Genomic DNA, 16,781 nt, shown 5'->3' on the forward strand with positions numbered 1-16,781 from the left:
ATTATTCCCTTGTATAAAGCAATGGTCAGGCCACACCTACAGTACTGTATACAGGTCTGGAGGCCTCATTTCAAGAAGGATGTAGAGCTGCTGGAACGAGTACAGAGAAGGGCAACAAGATTAGTGAATGGAACAAAGGGGTGCTCTTACGAAGAAAGGCTTAAGTTTTGCAAATTACAGTGTCTGGAGACTAGGCACCGGCGAGGTGATCTGATGGAGGTGTATAAAGCCTTGAATGGTTTGAGCATGCTCAATGCTGATGGGATTCTTCCTCTCGCTCAGAATAATCACCTGAGAGGGCATAAATTCAAATTGAGGAAAGACAGATGTAGGATAGATGTGCGGAAATTTGCCTTTAGCCAGCGGGTGGTTGGTTGGTGGAACAGACTTCCATCCCTTGTTGTGGAAGTTGATATCCTAAATAAGTTTAAGGCTCAGCTGGACAGGTATTTTGAACGAACAGAGGGGTGAAGTGGAAGTGGTTTTTTTTTTTTTTTTTTTTGCTGATGCTGCATAAGCTTGCTTTCTTGCATCAAATGCCTCTACTAATGCTAATGCTAAAAAACTGAATGATTTATGCAGACAGTTGTGCTTTTAAATAGAAATCCTGTGAAGTGCTTTAGTTTTAAACTATGATTTTTTTCATAGATCTTTCATTGAAGAAATGGAATTTATACCTAGAAAACGGTCTAAGATTATAAGCTTACATGAATATACTTCCCTTACTCAGAAGAAGGTAGCAGAACAGTGTAAAGCTAGTCTGGAAGTTGTTAACTAAATAATGAAGCTGAAATATGATACAGGTTCAATTTCACCTTAAAGAAAAGGCCAATGTGGATGGGGGAAAAAAAACTCAAAAAACATCCAGAACTGATGCCTATAGAATCGGACGGAAAAAGCCAAATAGATCCAATGTATGACCAGTTCTGACTTACAAATGGATCTGGTTGGAACTGTTGAATCAAGTGTGAAAATACTTGGTTCAACAGTTTTCTGTAAACTTTTGGATGTTTGCCAGAACTTGCAAATCAATTAAAAGGCTGTACTGGGCCAACCCACACAAAAACTGGATTAAAAAGGGTTGGAGAAAGTTCTCTTTCCTGATGAAGTGTTTTTGAGGTGCAGGGAATAAGACTTACATATGGAAGGAGGACAAAGAAAGTGTATCTGCTAAGAATATGCAACAGATTACTAAACATCCTATTAAAAAAATGTTTTGGGGTTGTTTTTCTTATCAAGGTACTAGATTCCTTTTACCTAAGGATAGTATGATGAATAGTAACAACAAAATACCAATTTTAGCAAGAAAAGTATTTTCAGAATTAAATAAGCTAGATGCAACTGGGAATGCTATTTTTCAGCAGGTGCTCCCTGGCATTCACCCAAAAAAAAAAAAAAAAAGTTGTGCAATGTTTTTTAGAAGAAACAATATAAAGTGCTTGGAATGTCCCCTGACCTCAATGAGATTGAGTTTGGGGTCATTTTCAGGGAGTTTTTTTTTTTTTTTTTGGCTTGATCCAAAAATATTCCATGCCAAAACAAGTAAACATGGTTATAAAGGCCAAAGGAGGCTACATTAAATATTTCCTTGGTTTTTGTACTTGAATTATGAAATAAATATATCTTTTTGAAAATTATCTTTCTCTTTTTCTCTATTCATTTGCACAAGACACTCATTTGTAATTTTATTCTGAAGTATGAAAAACTAAAGTCCTTACCTAGCCATGGCCGAGCATTCAATGTGCCATCCAGGATGCCCACGACCCCAAGGTGAATCCCACCATGGCTCTTCTGCCTCTGCAGCTTTCCATAAAGCAAAATCCCTATGATCCCATTTTTCAGGATTTGGGGGTCCACAGGCTTTTGTATTTAAACGAATAGAAGAGAGTTTTCCATGACTTCCATACTTACTTATATCAAAGTACACATTTCCTGTAAAGTCATATGAAATATGCTCAGCATTTTTTTTTTTTAATCAAATGAATAAATAAGCCCTTTTTTATATTTAACTATATACCACAAAATACTGTGTTTGTAAAAAATTAATTATACTTTATTCAAGGATATTTTATCCAAATAGGTCAGATTTTACTTTTTTTTATAAGATAGTATATGTGATTCACATTTCTGAGGAAGCAATAGAATAAAAAAATAATAAATAAACAACAAAAAAGAGTTATAAACATAATAGCATGCAGTTCACAATGTAGCAAAAATGTGAACATATCAATTTGGTCTGATCCTTCCACTGCTCAGTATTTTAATGATCATTTACTTTTAATTAGTTTGAAATGACTGTGGTTGTGCCATTTCCGATTACTGACAATCCAATAAAATAAAATATCAGCTTATGGTCTTCTACATATGAGGTGTGCTACAGTTCTGCCTTGTACTATTGTTATTTGTAATGATAGCATGCAATGAACAAATCATATCTTATGTTTGTTTTGTTCAAAGCAACTACCAATGAAACATCAAAAATTGAGAAAGAAAAATTCTAAGATATATATATATATATATATATATATATATATATCCTGAAAAAATTAACACCTTCCTAAAAGCTAAAGCTACAATTTTAAGGATTTCCAATTAATCAAGCAGATGACCAAAAACTAAGGTTTCTTATCACCATGATTTGTGAAGTGCCATCTGTTTGACCATTCTCCATTTCCTAATTATGCCACCCCACTCTGTGTGGGTGTTACTTGATATCAGAAAACTATTAATGATAAGTATGCCATTAATGATTGAGAGTTAATTTTTGTAGGTTATTCTGCTCTACATCATTCCTATCACAAAAACAGTCTATATCTTAGATTGCACTTCCCCAAAATACTCAAAGATATATATTAGACTCAAAACACTAGATATATATTAGACATGAATTCATGCCTGATACATATCTGAAGAAACTTCATTCTATTAAGAATACCATTCTCATTATGAAACTTACCTTTTTCAGTTACATATGCAAATCCTTCAGCTTGTATTTTCTCAATAAAGGTTATAATTTCAGGGATACTATCAGTAGCATGAGTAATGATATCTATTGGAAGAATATTCAATTTGCTCATATCCTCAAAGAATTCCTGCTCATAATGTTGAGTCACTTTATCTACACTCAATTGTAACTAACAAAACAAAAAAAAAAGTATGTGAGATTGTTAAAACCGACTAATAAAAATATCTCATATGATTATTATAATTAAATATCACTGAAACACTATTCCTAATACTGCATTAATATAGCACAGTAGTCCATGACTTAATGTTGGTTCAAATTACATTGATCCACACTTACACCACTAGAGAATTATTGCCACCCATGTTATTACTTATAGGAGTGTCTCTCTCTCTCTCACACACTTACAACCATCTGGCCCATGTTTTTGGTGTGGCATGGCTGCATGTGTGTAAAGCACCTATTATCTGTCATCATTTTCATTTGTCTGCATTAAAACTTGACTCCCAGTGGACAGATGTCACTAAATTTTATATTTGGTTCAGAAAGTTTTGTCAAGGCATCTCATATTTTATTAAAACAGGACAAATAGAGATCTGACTATTATTATTATTTGATTTTTTTTTCATATATACATAACAGAGGGAATCCGCACTGTATAGCTGACGTGATGGACATCATGTTTGTCAGTACACCATATTGCCCAATGCTTGACCTTTTTCTAATTAATTTCAATACTTATTTGTCAATTAAAGTTTATAAAAGCACTAAACATGTAAAAATTCCAACAAAATATATATGCACACATTAATATGAGTGCATATATATTTTGTTAGAATTTAGAGACAAGAAACCCATTTTATATAATAATTAAGCAAAACACAAAGAGCACCTAACTTCTGCAGCAGAAGTTAGGTACATCCATCCAGCAAGAAATGTATTTGTTTACATTTTGCTGAAACCAAATGCAGTAGCAGCACAAAGTGGAAGGCGAACAGGGCAAAACAAAGATTACATCTCATCTATCAATGTGTTTTACTTAAGAAATCTGCATAAACAAAGCACATCCTTTCCAAAGTTACTCAAGTAAAACTGCGCATAAAATTAGGAAGTTACACAAAAAACAGTCCAATAACACTGAATTGGTAAGTGAAACAGATATTTTTCAGATGGGCCTGTGTTCTGGATCAGACTAATCAAATCATCAATCATGAGGTTTTTTTTTTTTTTTTTTTTAGTTGTATTTTGTTCATATTAATGTATTATAAGCATTTTAATTAGAATATGATAATATATATGAACTGATTTAACATGATATATTTGCTGAATGTACAAATAAACAAACAAAAAAAAAGTATCAAAACTGAGTATACATTAAACATAACTGTCCAAGTCTGATGGTATTTATCATCAGCTAAAATATTTTCCCAGTAAAGCAAATTTAACTTACAGCTAAAGAGAAGGCTGGCCTTTTCCAACAGAACAATGATAAGTGCAATAAAATATAATATACCCAATGCTTGGGTTAATGTATGCAATGCAGTACATTAACCAAATGTATGCTAACCAAACATTAATTTCCCATATAAGCTCACTTAACTTGCCAAGATACATTCCCGAAGATTTCAGAATAATTTGAATTTTTTTAAAAATGAAATATGAATAAATAAAATTCCTATACATACCTAATAAACTATCTATCTTTGAAAAATTCATTCAAAGAATGCTAATAGGTTGCTTCCTTCTTTTCATTACAAGGAATTTTATAGTAAATGGCCTCTAATAATGTTATTGCTTCTTTCAACATTGGTACTAGAATCCCAATTGGAATCCTATTGTCTCTTCCAACTTCATGATTTCTCTTAAATTTTTGAGGTTTAAGAGGTCGAGAACCCGTTTGAATGGGTACTGTAGATTTCATCATCATTATCATCCCTTAATTCATTTTGCATTCAAACTCAATAAAATCATCAGTCACAAGGTCTTCTCTATCAGATTCCAGAAACTCATCCACATCTTCTTCACATTATGTCTAAAATTTTCTCTAATATTTTCTTGTGTTTCTTGGAAATCTTCACAGCCATGGATTTCTCGATAATCTTTTCAGTTTGTACCAATATTTCTTACTACCAAAAGGATGTTATATCCCCTTTAAAAACTGCATGAGAATATTTGATTCCTTCCTTTAAATAGCAGCAAGAGCCTGAATCATAGTTCTTCACAAATAATAATGACTTGATCCACAGGCTGGAGTAGGGAAGGAACACTACTTTAACTTGAGGATAAGAATGTGCAATATGAGAAGGATAACCAGGAGCATTGTCAAGGATTAATAAAACTTTAAATGACATGTTCTTTTCCAACAAATATTTTTCCAATTCTGGTATGAAATAGTGTACAAACCGGTCATGGAAAAGTGCTGCTGGCAGTAAAGCCTCTGAAACATTTTTTCACTATGACACCAAATTAAAGCCATTTTCTAAAAGTGGCTTTAATTTAAAGTCACCGGTAGCATTACCACCTATTAATAAGGTCAAATAGTCTACTGCAGCTTTGAAATCATGCAATTTCTTTTCAATTGCACTGTATGCACGTGAGGGCATCATTATCTTCTTCCAGAATAATCCCATTTTGTCCACTTGATTGCCATTGTCCCCTGCAATGTAAAATTCACCTTCTGTAAATTTTACATTATGTAATTCTCACATATTTTGTATCTTTGAAACTATCCCCAACTTGCATTAAATGGATCAAAATTGTTACCTTTACCATCACCTTCTCCCATAAATTTTTCAGATTCTCAGATTGATATTCTATCTGAGAATCAAGACAGAATTCAGATAGACAGATTCAGGTAAAATTCAGATAGTCAAATTCGGTAGATAGATTCAGATAGTCTTTTGCTTTCTCTTGAATAATCATAAACTTAACTAGAATTAACTGGTTTTGCAAGGTGAATTAGAATTGCGAGGTAAACTGGCATACATTTTTCACCAATCTATATTCTCAAAAGATTCCATTCCTTCCATTATCATACTTAGGAAATACTGTATGAATATTGTTCTCCATCGGAGGAACAGAAATAGTAAATAATGTAATGAAATGCAGGTATAAACAAGTACCTACATTTGTTTGTACCTTTTATTAAAGGTACCTTGTTTGTACCTGCATTTCATTACATTATTTACTGTTCAGTTCCTATGGTGGAGAACAATATTCATATTTCCTATACTATGGATCCCAGAGCAAGAAGCCTATTTAGTTTTATTATCATACTTATTTTTAAGCACTGCTGGCTTCAATTCATGTCCATATGATGCCATGCCTTCACCCATTATTGCCGTCTTGTTATTTTCATTTTCTCTTCAAAAGTAATTGCGTTTCTTTTCTCTTTTCACCGCACTAATTACAGGAGCACACTCACTTTCTCTTTTCACTCATCTGAACAACATGGCAAAAAACATTTATCATTCCACTAAAACTATGGAAACTGAAATGTAACTACAACAGCAATAATGTTTCAGGTTTCAGAAATGATACTGAAAGTTAAATCAACTTTGTTTTCTTTTGCTAATAAGGCACATTAGCTTCTAATCTCAAAAATAAATTAAATAATATCACAGTGTGCTGTGTCAAAGATGTGAAACTGTATTTAACTGCAGGTATAAGTATATCAAAAGATAAACATGTATCAAATGATATGTTCAGAAAGTATGTATCATCGGATTTACATTAACTGGATGTATTGTAACCAAGCATTATGTTTATTACATTTATATGTATCATCGGATTTACATTAACTGGATGTATTGTAACCAAGCATTATGTTTATTACATTTATATGTATCATCGGATTTACATTAACTGGATGTATTGTAACCAAGCATTATGTTTATTACATTTAATGTCTTTCATTTCACAGTACAACACTTTCTCATAAAATTCTTGTAACTTTGTCAGCATTTAATGGACAATTGAATTTAGCAGACATCTTCCATATAGTCCATAAAGCAAGGTTTTATTATCATAACATAATTAATTAGTACAAGCAGCCTATCTATTTATGATAGGGATATTCTTATAAAGTATGACATAAATCTAAACATTTTTTCATTAAAATAATTAGTATAAATAGAGAATTCATTCCTGTGAGATGTTATTTGTCCATAATCTGATGTACTGCTAGCTTATTTCTGCCAGCTGTGCTTCAGTGGAACCCATATTGAGTTATCATTCTGAATCTCTCTCTCTCTCTCTCTCTCTCTCTCTCTCTCTCTCTCTCTCTCTCTCTCTCTCTCTATTTCCCTCCCCCCATCTGGGTATAACAACAGGGAAAAATGAGTGGCATAATACCACATGCCCAAAGAGGATCCACAGTGATCAGTGATATACTCACTAACTTTATTCATCTGGATTGCATGGACTATTCCACGCCTAGCTATATCTAGCCCCAGCATTCAGCTAGGTGAAGGTGTTAGTAAACTTTAAACATGGCAATCACAGCCCCGTCCATCACGTATAATTGTGAAATTGTTTTGCAATGTAAACAAGACCCAAACATTATCTGAGTTAATGTGAATATACAGATGTGTTATCCGTGCAGTATAGCTTTTCTCAAATTTTAATTCACACAGTAATATTTAATAAACATGGAGGAAAATGGAATTATCCAATCCTATAATTAGGCTATTATAATCCAGGATTTTATCTTCAATCCACAATCATATTTATTTTCCCTTCAATCTGCACTCTTAATTTCTCCATATTGTTTAAACTTGAATTCTTCCTTTCTCAATTTTGGTAACACCTTATGGTGATGTTACACTACAGTACAAGTACTTGACTGATATCCATCACGTTCTCCTGCATCCAAATGTTTTAACCCTTCTAAATTCAATCTGCTAAAGAGATTGCATTCTGTGATTTTTTTCACTAGATCAGTGGTGTGCAAACTGTGGAGCACGACCCCTAAAGGGGTTGAGAGATAAGTTAAAGGGGTTGCAGAAATTTTCAAATAAAATTATTTTTTGTGTAGAGACCTTACTACTCGAAAGACATTTGAGATACGAATGAACCCCACTGCCATTCTATTTTAGGGTGGTTACATGTGTGACAGTCTTACTTATTGTTTGTGTCAGGAATATGCCGTAATTTGCTCACTGCTATGGACACACAGAAAGCACATGACTAGTGCACCTTCTCAGTATGTATTAATACTTCTCAGTACTACTCAGTTGATGAGTAGTACTGAGAAGTACTATTCAACTGTTGAATGGTAATCTTTTTGGCTCTTAATTCATGCTTCCTACAGCACAAATTCTCAAATTGCCTATATTGCCTAAAGACCAGAATTACAAATATGCAGTGACAGTAAATATATGTTATATATAGCAAGTCTATCGCACGCACACTTTATTCTGCTTTGTAATTCGGTACTTTCATGTCAACTTGAACGTGTTTTTAATCCTTCTGCTACTTTTTATAATGCATATTTCATTGTTATTATCATTAGTTTTAAGAAGAAAAAATATATATTTTACCATGGACAATAGGGTAATCAGAACAAAATGGCCGAGCAATGACAAAGTATCTGTAGTTTATCTACAGATACTTCAGAATAAGGTAAGAAATATATCATGTGAAAATTTGGACACTAACGTTATTTCAAGTGTACTGCGACCATCAATTTCTGGTAGAGAGCAATCCTATTCCAAATCTAAAGGAATGAAAAAGAATAAAAAATATCAAGAGGAATTTATGAAGTACGGCTTCATTTACAGTGTTGTTGATGATGAACAACATTCTGTGTTGCATTACGGAAATATGTTACAAAAAACTGGCTAACGAAAGCATGGAATCTATTAAATTAAAAAGACCCTTACATATGAAACATCCGGAGCTAATGAATAAAACTGAATCCTTTTTCATAAGACACGGCAATGCCATACAAAGTCTGAAATCTTTCATGAAGAAACATACGACAGTTCCTTGTAAAGCTTTAAGAGCATCATTGTAAATTTCATATTTAATAGGTAAAAATTTGAAATCACATACTATTGCTGAATCTCTTGTTCTCCCCTGCTGCAGTAAAAATGAATTCGATTATGCATGGAGAAAAGTACAGCAATGACTTAAAAACCATTCCTCCATCTAGAGACATGGTCTTGTGAAGTATTACAGTTATCACGGACAACATAAAATTCAATTTATTAAATTGATTCATACAGTTATATGAATCGACACATATTTTAAACCTTGCTCAACTTATTCAACAAGTTTTGAAAGGAAGAATGACGGGAAAGAAGATTTTTGACGTTATATTTTCTTTCAAACAAATAATCTAACGTGGAACAGATTGTATTGCAATCTGTACTGATGGTTGCATTAAATAAAGGTTTAAAAGGAAAAGTAAAGAAAATTGCTCCAAATACAGTTTTTAATCATTGCATTACACATAGGGAAGCATTAGCAATGAAGGAAATGCAAACTGATCTGCACAAAGTTTTGAAAGATGCAGTAAGTGTGATCAACTTTATTAAGAGTAGAAGCTTAAATAGCAGAATTTTCACTATTGTAATGAAATGGGATCCGCTTATGAAACGCTTCTTTTATATATGAAAGTGAGGTGGTTGTCCAGAGGTAAAGTGTTGCAATGTCTTTGTGACCTCAAACATGAGATCAAAAAGTTTTGTTTTTATGGAATGAAAATCAGAATCTTTTAATTGTTTACAAATCAAAAATGGCTTGGAAAACTTAGTTACCTTGTTGATATATTTGAAAAACTTAAAATTTATAACTAATTTAAATTTAAGTCTTCAAGGACAAGGAACAAACATATTAATATTCAGTGATAAAATAAAAGCTTTCAAAAAGAAACTTAATCTTTGGAAAACTAAATTTGAGTGTAATAATACTGAATTATTCCTATATTTTTCTGATTTTGTTAATAGCAATAATATTGACATTTTACAATATAGGGATATCATTGCCACCCACCTAATGATGCTAATTAAGAATTTTTCCAAGTGGTTTAACTTATCTCCAGAAAAAAATTGTACTGGATTCATGATCCCTTTGCTTTTGAATTTTCTTCATGCCCTGAAATTACCATTCAGCAAAAGGAAGATCACAAGTTGTAGTCTTGAACTACAACTTGTGAAAAATTTTAGCTTTCTCTTTGAGACGACTATCCAGAATTATCGAAAATGGTGATACAAACATTGCTACTTTTCGGGTCTACATATTTATGTGAGGTTGAGTTCTCAAAATTAAGAGCTATAAAACAAAACAGAGTTCCAGACTTGATCCAGAAGATAACATTCTCATGTCACCTTCTGGATCAAGCAATTTTAAATATTGTGCCAAATATGGACCAAAAATATTATCGGTTATACAGGCTCATCCTTCTCATTGATTGTCTTGTTTTGTAATTGTTTATTTTTTAATCTTAATTGAAGAATAAGAAATTGATTTGTTGTTTTTGCTGTATTCAATTAAAATATTAAACAATTTACTTTAATGTATAAATTAAAAATTACTAATTAAGATAGAAAGAGCAATAAAGCTCAATATGTCCTACAAATGTTATGATTATAAACTATAAAGGAAACCTTATACCTTTATGTAGGAACAGAATTCTCTCAACACTCATGTTAGAAGGATTATGCGATTATATAATTATACGAATAAATATCTCATATTTAATATTAAATAAAATCAATTACGAAAGTTACATTAAAATTATATAAATAAATACTTATTAAAAGATTGTCATGCATTATGTTGAAGATGAGAATTGAATGCATGACAATCTTTTAATAAGTATTTATTTATATAATTTTAATGTAATTTTCGTAATTGATTTTATTTAATATGGGGCATTTATTCGTATAATTATATAATAACACAATCCTTCTAACGTGAGTGTTGAGAGAATTCTGTTCCTACACAAAGGTATGAGGTTTCCTTTTATAGTTTATCTACAGGGATGGGATACACTTAAATAGAAAGGATGTAAGAATATTTGCTGATGCTATCGAGGCAGAGTTAGGTGGGTCAGAAAACTGCTAGCTTGGGGGGATACATGGACTAATAGATTAACAGTAGCCACTGGCACAGGTAAAAGTGATTCTTGCACTACTTCTATTGAAATGCAATTGAGCAGCAGCCTGAAAAGCAAGGCAATGGGAATTTCCAGGACTGCTGGGTCATAGGGGAACAAGTAAATACATGGGCTGTGTTAGGGTAACTAAGAGTAGAAACAGGTGCATGTATACTTGCATGTACACCAATACTAGGAGTATATTTAATAAATTAGATGAGCTTGAGGTGCTAGTCAAGACATCAAAGGCAGATATTGTTGGGATATTGGAGACATGGTATCACACAGACATAAGCAGTGCAGAACTGGAATTTGGGGAGTATAATGTGTACAGAAAGGATAGAGAGGACAGGAAGGGAGGAGGGGTTATGCTGTTAGTTAAGAAACACATAAAATCTAAGGAAGTGCATCCAATTGATGTGGGTGGACAATGCAATTCTGAGTCTGTTTGGTGTGACATAAGCACTGGGAAAGGAAAAATGAGAGTAGGTGTGTGTGTGTGTGTTATAGGCCTAATCAATCTGATGAATATAATGAGCAATAGCGAGGGCCAGTAAATTAGAATGTCTTATAATGGGAGATTTTTCTTTTCCCAAATATTGAATGGAATTTGTGGGTTGGTAACTCACACACTAGCAAGGCTTTTGTGGATTTATTGGATGATTGTTTTCTTCTGAAGCATGTTTGGGAGGCAACTAGAGGGAGTAATACTCTTGATCTGATTATCGGTAGTGATTCTTCATGCATCAAGAATCTGCAGAAAAAGGAACCACTAGGTGGCAGTGATCACAGTGTGCTGAAGTGGGATTTACTCAAAGAGATAACTACCATCAAGGGTAAAGGAAAGGGTTTTTGCTTTTTGTAAAGGTGACTATGGTGGTCTGAGACAGTATTTAAATTCTATACGGTGGAACCAACTGATGATGTTACCAACAGCAAATTCAAAATGGGAAGCATTCAAAGAATTAATCTTGGAAGCTACTAGGCTTTTCATACCAACAAAGAAATATTGTTCAAGATTTAGGCCTAAACGGATGTCAGATGAACTAATTAGACATGTGACAGAGAAGAAAAATTCATGGGATACATATAAATTAACATGTGACACAGAAGCCTATGATAGATATAAGCTGGTCTGTAACCAAGTTACAAAGGAGGTTAGGCAGGCGAAGGCAGATTACGAGAAATATTTACTTATGTAAACTCTAGAAGGAAGGGGTTGAATCAGATTGGTCCACCTGATATCGATGGTTCAACTGTTGATGATCCTGCTCAGATAGCTAACAAACAAAATGAATATATATTGCATTGACATTCACACATAAGGAGTTATTCAGGGAGGGGAATGCCAGAGGTGTATTCAACTCTGGCAGTAAGCTAGATAATCTTTTAATAAATGAGAGAAAAGTGGAGGAGAAATTGTTGAAGATAAACACAAGAAAGGCACCTGGGGTGGATGGAATCTATCCAGTTATATTAAAGGAGGCGGCAAAGGAAGTAAGCAAACCCTTAGCCATAATTATGAGAGCTTCCCCATGGACTGGAGATGTGCAAATGTGACGCCAATCCACAAAGGAGGATCAAAGGGAGATACAGGTAATTACAGACCTGTTAGTTTAACTTCTGTTCTAGGGAAATTAACGGAGGCACTGGTTAAAGAAGCATTGCAGAATCATCTAGACAAGACTTCAGTTATAGCTCGAACACAGCATGGGTTGTTAAGGGGAAGTCTTGTCTGACTAATTTGATTGGATACTATGATGCAGTCACAAAAGAACTGGATGTAAAGAATAACTTTGATATTATATATTTGGATCTTAGAAAAGCCTTTGATACTGTTGCACATGGAAGACTGCTACACAAATTAGAGTAGTATGGCATTGGAAGCAAATTGCTGCTATGGATAAAGGAATGGTTGAGTGGGAGAAGACAGAGAGTGGTAATCAATAGACACTGCTCTTCGTGGACTACTGTTATTAGTGGAGTCCCTCAGAGTTCAGTGTTGGGTCCATTGTTGTTTTCTGTATTTATAAATGATGGTATATCAGGCTTAATGTTCAAGTTTGCAGATGATACGAAGGTTGGCAGGGTTGTTAATGACTTTTTTTTTTTTTTTTTTTTTTGTAGTTGTTGGCGCATAGGCTTCTGTGGCCATAATTCACCTCCCAAGGTTTTTACAGTACTTTGATCCAAGCCCTAGGCGGGAATCGAACCCGCGACCTTTGGGTTGCCAGGCAGGCACTTTACCTACCCGACTAGCCCGGTCGGCATTTTGTTAATGACACTAATGACAGTACACTGCTGCAATAGGATTAGAAAAGTTGAGCAGATGGGCTGAGAGGTGGCAAATGAAGTTTAACATTGACAAATGTAAAGTACTACATATGAGAAGCAGTAATCCCAGACTAATGTATCAACTCTGTAGTACCACACTGACAGTGGTACAGAATGAAAAGGACCTGGGGGTAATTGTTGATCCTCCTTTGTGGATTGGCGTCACATTTGCACATCTCCAGTCTATGGGGAAGCTCTCATAATTATGGCTAAGGGTTTGCTTACTTCCTTTGCAGGCAAATATGAAGTTTTCTGAGCAGTGCAGAGGGTCTGCAAGAGTAGCTCATGGTGACTTGTCAATGATATATAGGAATTTTTCTAGCAGGGATAAGGAGGTTGTTATCCCTTTGTATAAGGCAATGGTCAGGCCACACCTTGAGTACTGTATACAGGTGTGGAGGAAAGACTGTTTTAGGACAGATGTGCGGAAGTTTGTCTTTAGTTAGCGGGTGGTTGCTGGAACAAACTTCCATCTGTTGTTGTAGAAGTTGATAGCTTAAATAGATTCAAGGCAGAACTTGATAAACATTTGGAGTGATGGATGAAATAAGGGTTTTTTTTGGCTGATGCTATATAAGCTTGCTTTCTTGCTAATGCTAATCTTTCTATAACTTAAAATAATTTTCCTCCTAATGATATTTATTCAGCCAATGGGAGAAGAGGGATGCGGGTTATGTGGTAATATATAACAAATACAAAAATATATAACAGAAGCTTGTTTTATTGTGGTAAAACAAGCTTCTCTTTTAGCGTGATCACGTGCTATGTTTATTTAACACGACTACGCGGTACCATTCTTGATTTCCATATGTAACGTATTTATTTAAATAAACTAAAAGCAATGAGGCATAATATTTAAATTTTCTATATCTATATAATATCGTTGTATATACACCATAGACAACTCTTAAAGAAAAACTACAATCGTAGTGTGAAAGGCACCCACTGATGAAAAGCCAACTAGCTTTGAAACAGTCCATCTGGGTGGTGGTACCCACAGAGAATAAATAACAATAGTCTTCTCTATTAGTGAAGTGTTGCTTATTTGGGGTAGTGCAATACTTGGTAACTCGTTGTGAAGGATGAGCACAATATGAGATACAGATGAAATGATGCCTTTCATACTACGATCGTAGTTTTTCTTTAAGAGTTGTCTATGGTGTATCTATACCGATATTATATAGATATCATAATGTATTTATGTATTCATAGCTGAGGAAGAGAGACGCACACAGTGTTGAAAGTGTCTGTAAGTATTTTATTTTATTTTTATCAAAAGAAGCGAGTGCAGTGAGCAGGGGACGAAGCCTCCTAGTAGTAAATTAAAAAGGAAACAATTTTTTTATTCCTTTCTCAGTAAAAAACTACAGCCATTATCAACCCACTGCAGGATGGAAGCCTCCTCAACAATTCATGTTGAGGGAAATGGACCATAATCTGCCACGCTGGTCCAGTGCAGGTTGGCAGATCGACCGTGTTTAGCAGTCAGGGGCTTGAACCCAGGTCTACTCAAAGAGCGTGTGCTACTGCACTCCCGCTCCTGACCACTCGGCTACGGAGGCCTTTCCTTCCTGATAATGTCAGTACTCAGATAAAATTTACTACTACATAATTTATAAAATGCCATTTTTTTTTTCTAAAAATCTAGTCATCCTACCTCAGGGTTTGAATTGCGAGGTTGCATCAATTTAATAAAGGGGGTCGCAAGCAAAATAAATTCACTGCACTAGACAACATTGCATTCACTGCACTAGATGACACAATACTTGTTGGACATTTTCTACACATAATTATAGGATTTTGGAGTGAATTGAATACAATATGTATAATGTCATAATGATTATTCCATTTATCACTACAGGGTAAAAGAACAACCAATACACTCTGGGTGATTGCACAGATAAAAGTGGCTCATACAGAAAACTTAAGAGACATAGAAAAATGTGTAAATAAAAGTTGTAAATGGAAAATTACCTGTACTAATAAACATTTCATTATTATGATAGAAACAATATAAACTTAACAAAAGCCTTATTAAAAGTTTTTTGAAATTATAACAATCTTACTTCTTTTGATTTCTGGATAATCTTGTCATCTATATCAGTAATTCCCATTTGCAATGCAACATCTATATTAAAGAACTTTTGAAGTATTCTTCTAATTATATCAAATCTGACATAGGTGCTGCAATATAAAATAAAAGCATTTATTTCATATACTACGTATATAAATATTTGTGTAAACTATATATTTCAAAAAAAAAAAAAAAAAAAGTTTTAATCATATAAAACAGCAGCATAATATTTAAGAATTTTTTTTTTTGCCTAATACTAACAAAAAATTAAAAATATTCTAAATGCCTAAACTAATTTAAATAATTAAGTCTAATTAATACAAGGTGTGGCTAATTTAAGTACTTTCCTTAAAGGAGTGGATAAACAAGACCTGGTGCAGCTTTTCAGTCCCCCCCCTCTCTCCCCACCTAACTTTTAGTTATGTTTGTAAGTGTACCTGTTCATTAAATGGGTTATCATTTTTCTAGTTAATTAAGGCATCCACTAGATTTCAATTAATGAATATTTCAACTACAAGAATGCTATAGTGCACAAAATACAATTCAAGTATTTCTTAAAGAATAGTTAGCAGCTAATAAAGTATAGAATAAATAGAAGTGCAAGAAAAAAGTGCCTTTTTTAATTCTCCTGTATGTTAGATCTTAGAAGGATGATAATTTTACTGATAATCCAAAAATGTATTCCTTATAAAGTAATTTTTTATCTGATAAAAATAAAATTATCTTTAGTAATATAGACTATAAAATATTTAAGGGCAAAGGCCTCAATGCTACAGGGTAGAATGACTAGCATGTAGGTTAGTGCAAAAGCATCATTTTAACGTAGCCATCTACCAAAGTAGTTAAATTAATTAATTAAATTGGCATCGTTTTGGTTATATCTCATATTGTGAATGCCTTCACAACGAGTTGCCATGGTATTGTACTACCTTGAATAAGTAACACTTCACCAGTGGAGAAGACTACTGTTACTTATTCTCAGCAGATACCACCACCCAGACGGCATCTTTTCAAAGCTTGTTGGCTTCTCCTCGGTGGGTGGGCAGGTACCCTGGTGTTGCAATAGTGACAACCCAGTTATGAAGTATAACTTCACAATATGAGAGATGCCTGATGGTGTGCAGTGATATAGACTATAAAATATTTAAGGGCAAAGGCCTCATGCTATGGGGTAGAATGACTAGCATATAGGTTAATGCATAGAAGTGTTACTTATTCGAGGTAGTACAACACCATGGCAACTCGTTGTGAAGGCATTCACAATATGAGATATAACCAAAACGATGCCAATTTAATTAATTAATTTA

The 16,781-nt window shown here is 33.7% G+C and overlaps 1 protein-coding gene across 1 annotated transcript in view; it reads right to left on the bottom strand.

Annotated features, from left to right (window-relative positions):
* Positions 1–16,781, bottom strand: part of LOC150078046 (putative cysteine--tRNA ligase, mitochondrial) — a 110,123-nt gene that overhangs the window by 78,054 nt on the left and 15,288 nt on the right. The window contains exons 4-6 of the mRNA XM_090384852.1: positions 15,467–15,584; positions 2,957–3,134; positions 1,719–1,932 (exon numbers count right to left, since the gene is read on the bottom strand). Coding sequence (XP_090240978.1) covers positions 1,719–1,932; positions 2,957–3,134; positions 15,467–15,584 — 510 coding nt within the window. The remainder of the gene's footprint in view (positions 1–1,718; positions 1,933–2,956; positions 3,135–15,466; positions 15,585–16,781) is intronic.

Source organism: Mastigoproctus giganteus, chromosome 11 (assembly GCF_048544385.1).
Source record: "Mastigoproctus giganteus isolate SK-2022 chromosome 11, ASM4854438v1, whole genome shotgun sequence".
Taxonomy (NCBI): domain Eukaryota; kingdom Metazoa; phylum Arthropoda; class Arachnida; order Uropygi; family Thelyphonidae; genus Mastigoproctus; species Mastigoproctus giganteus.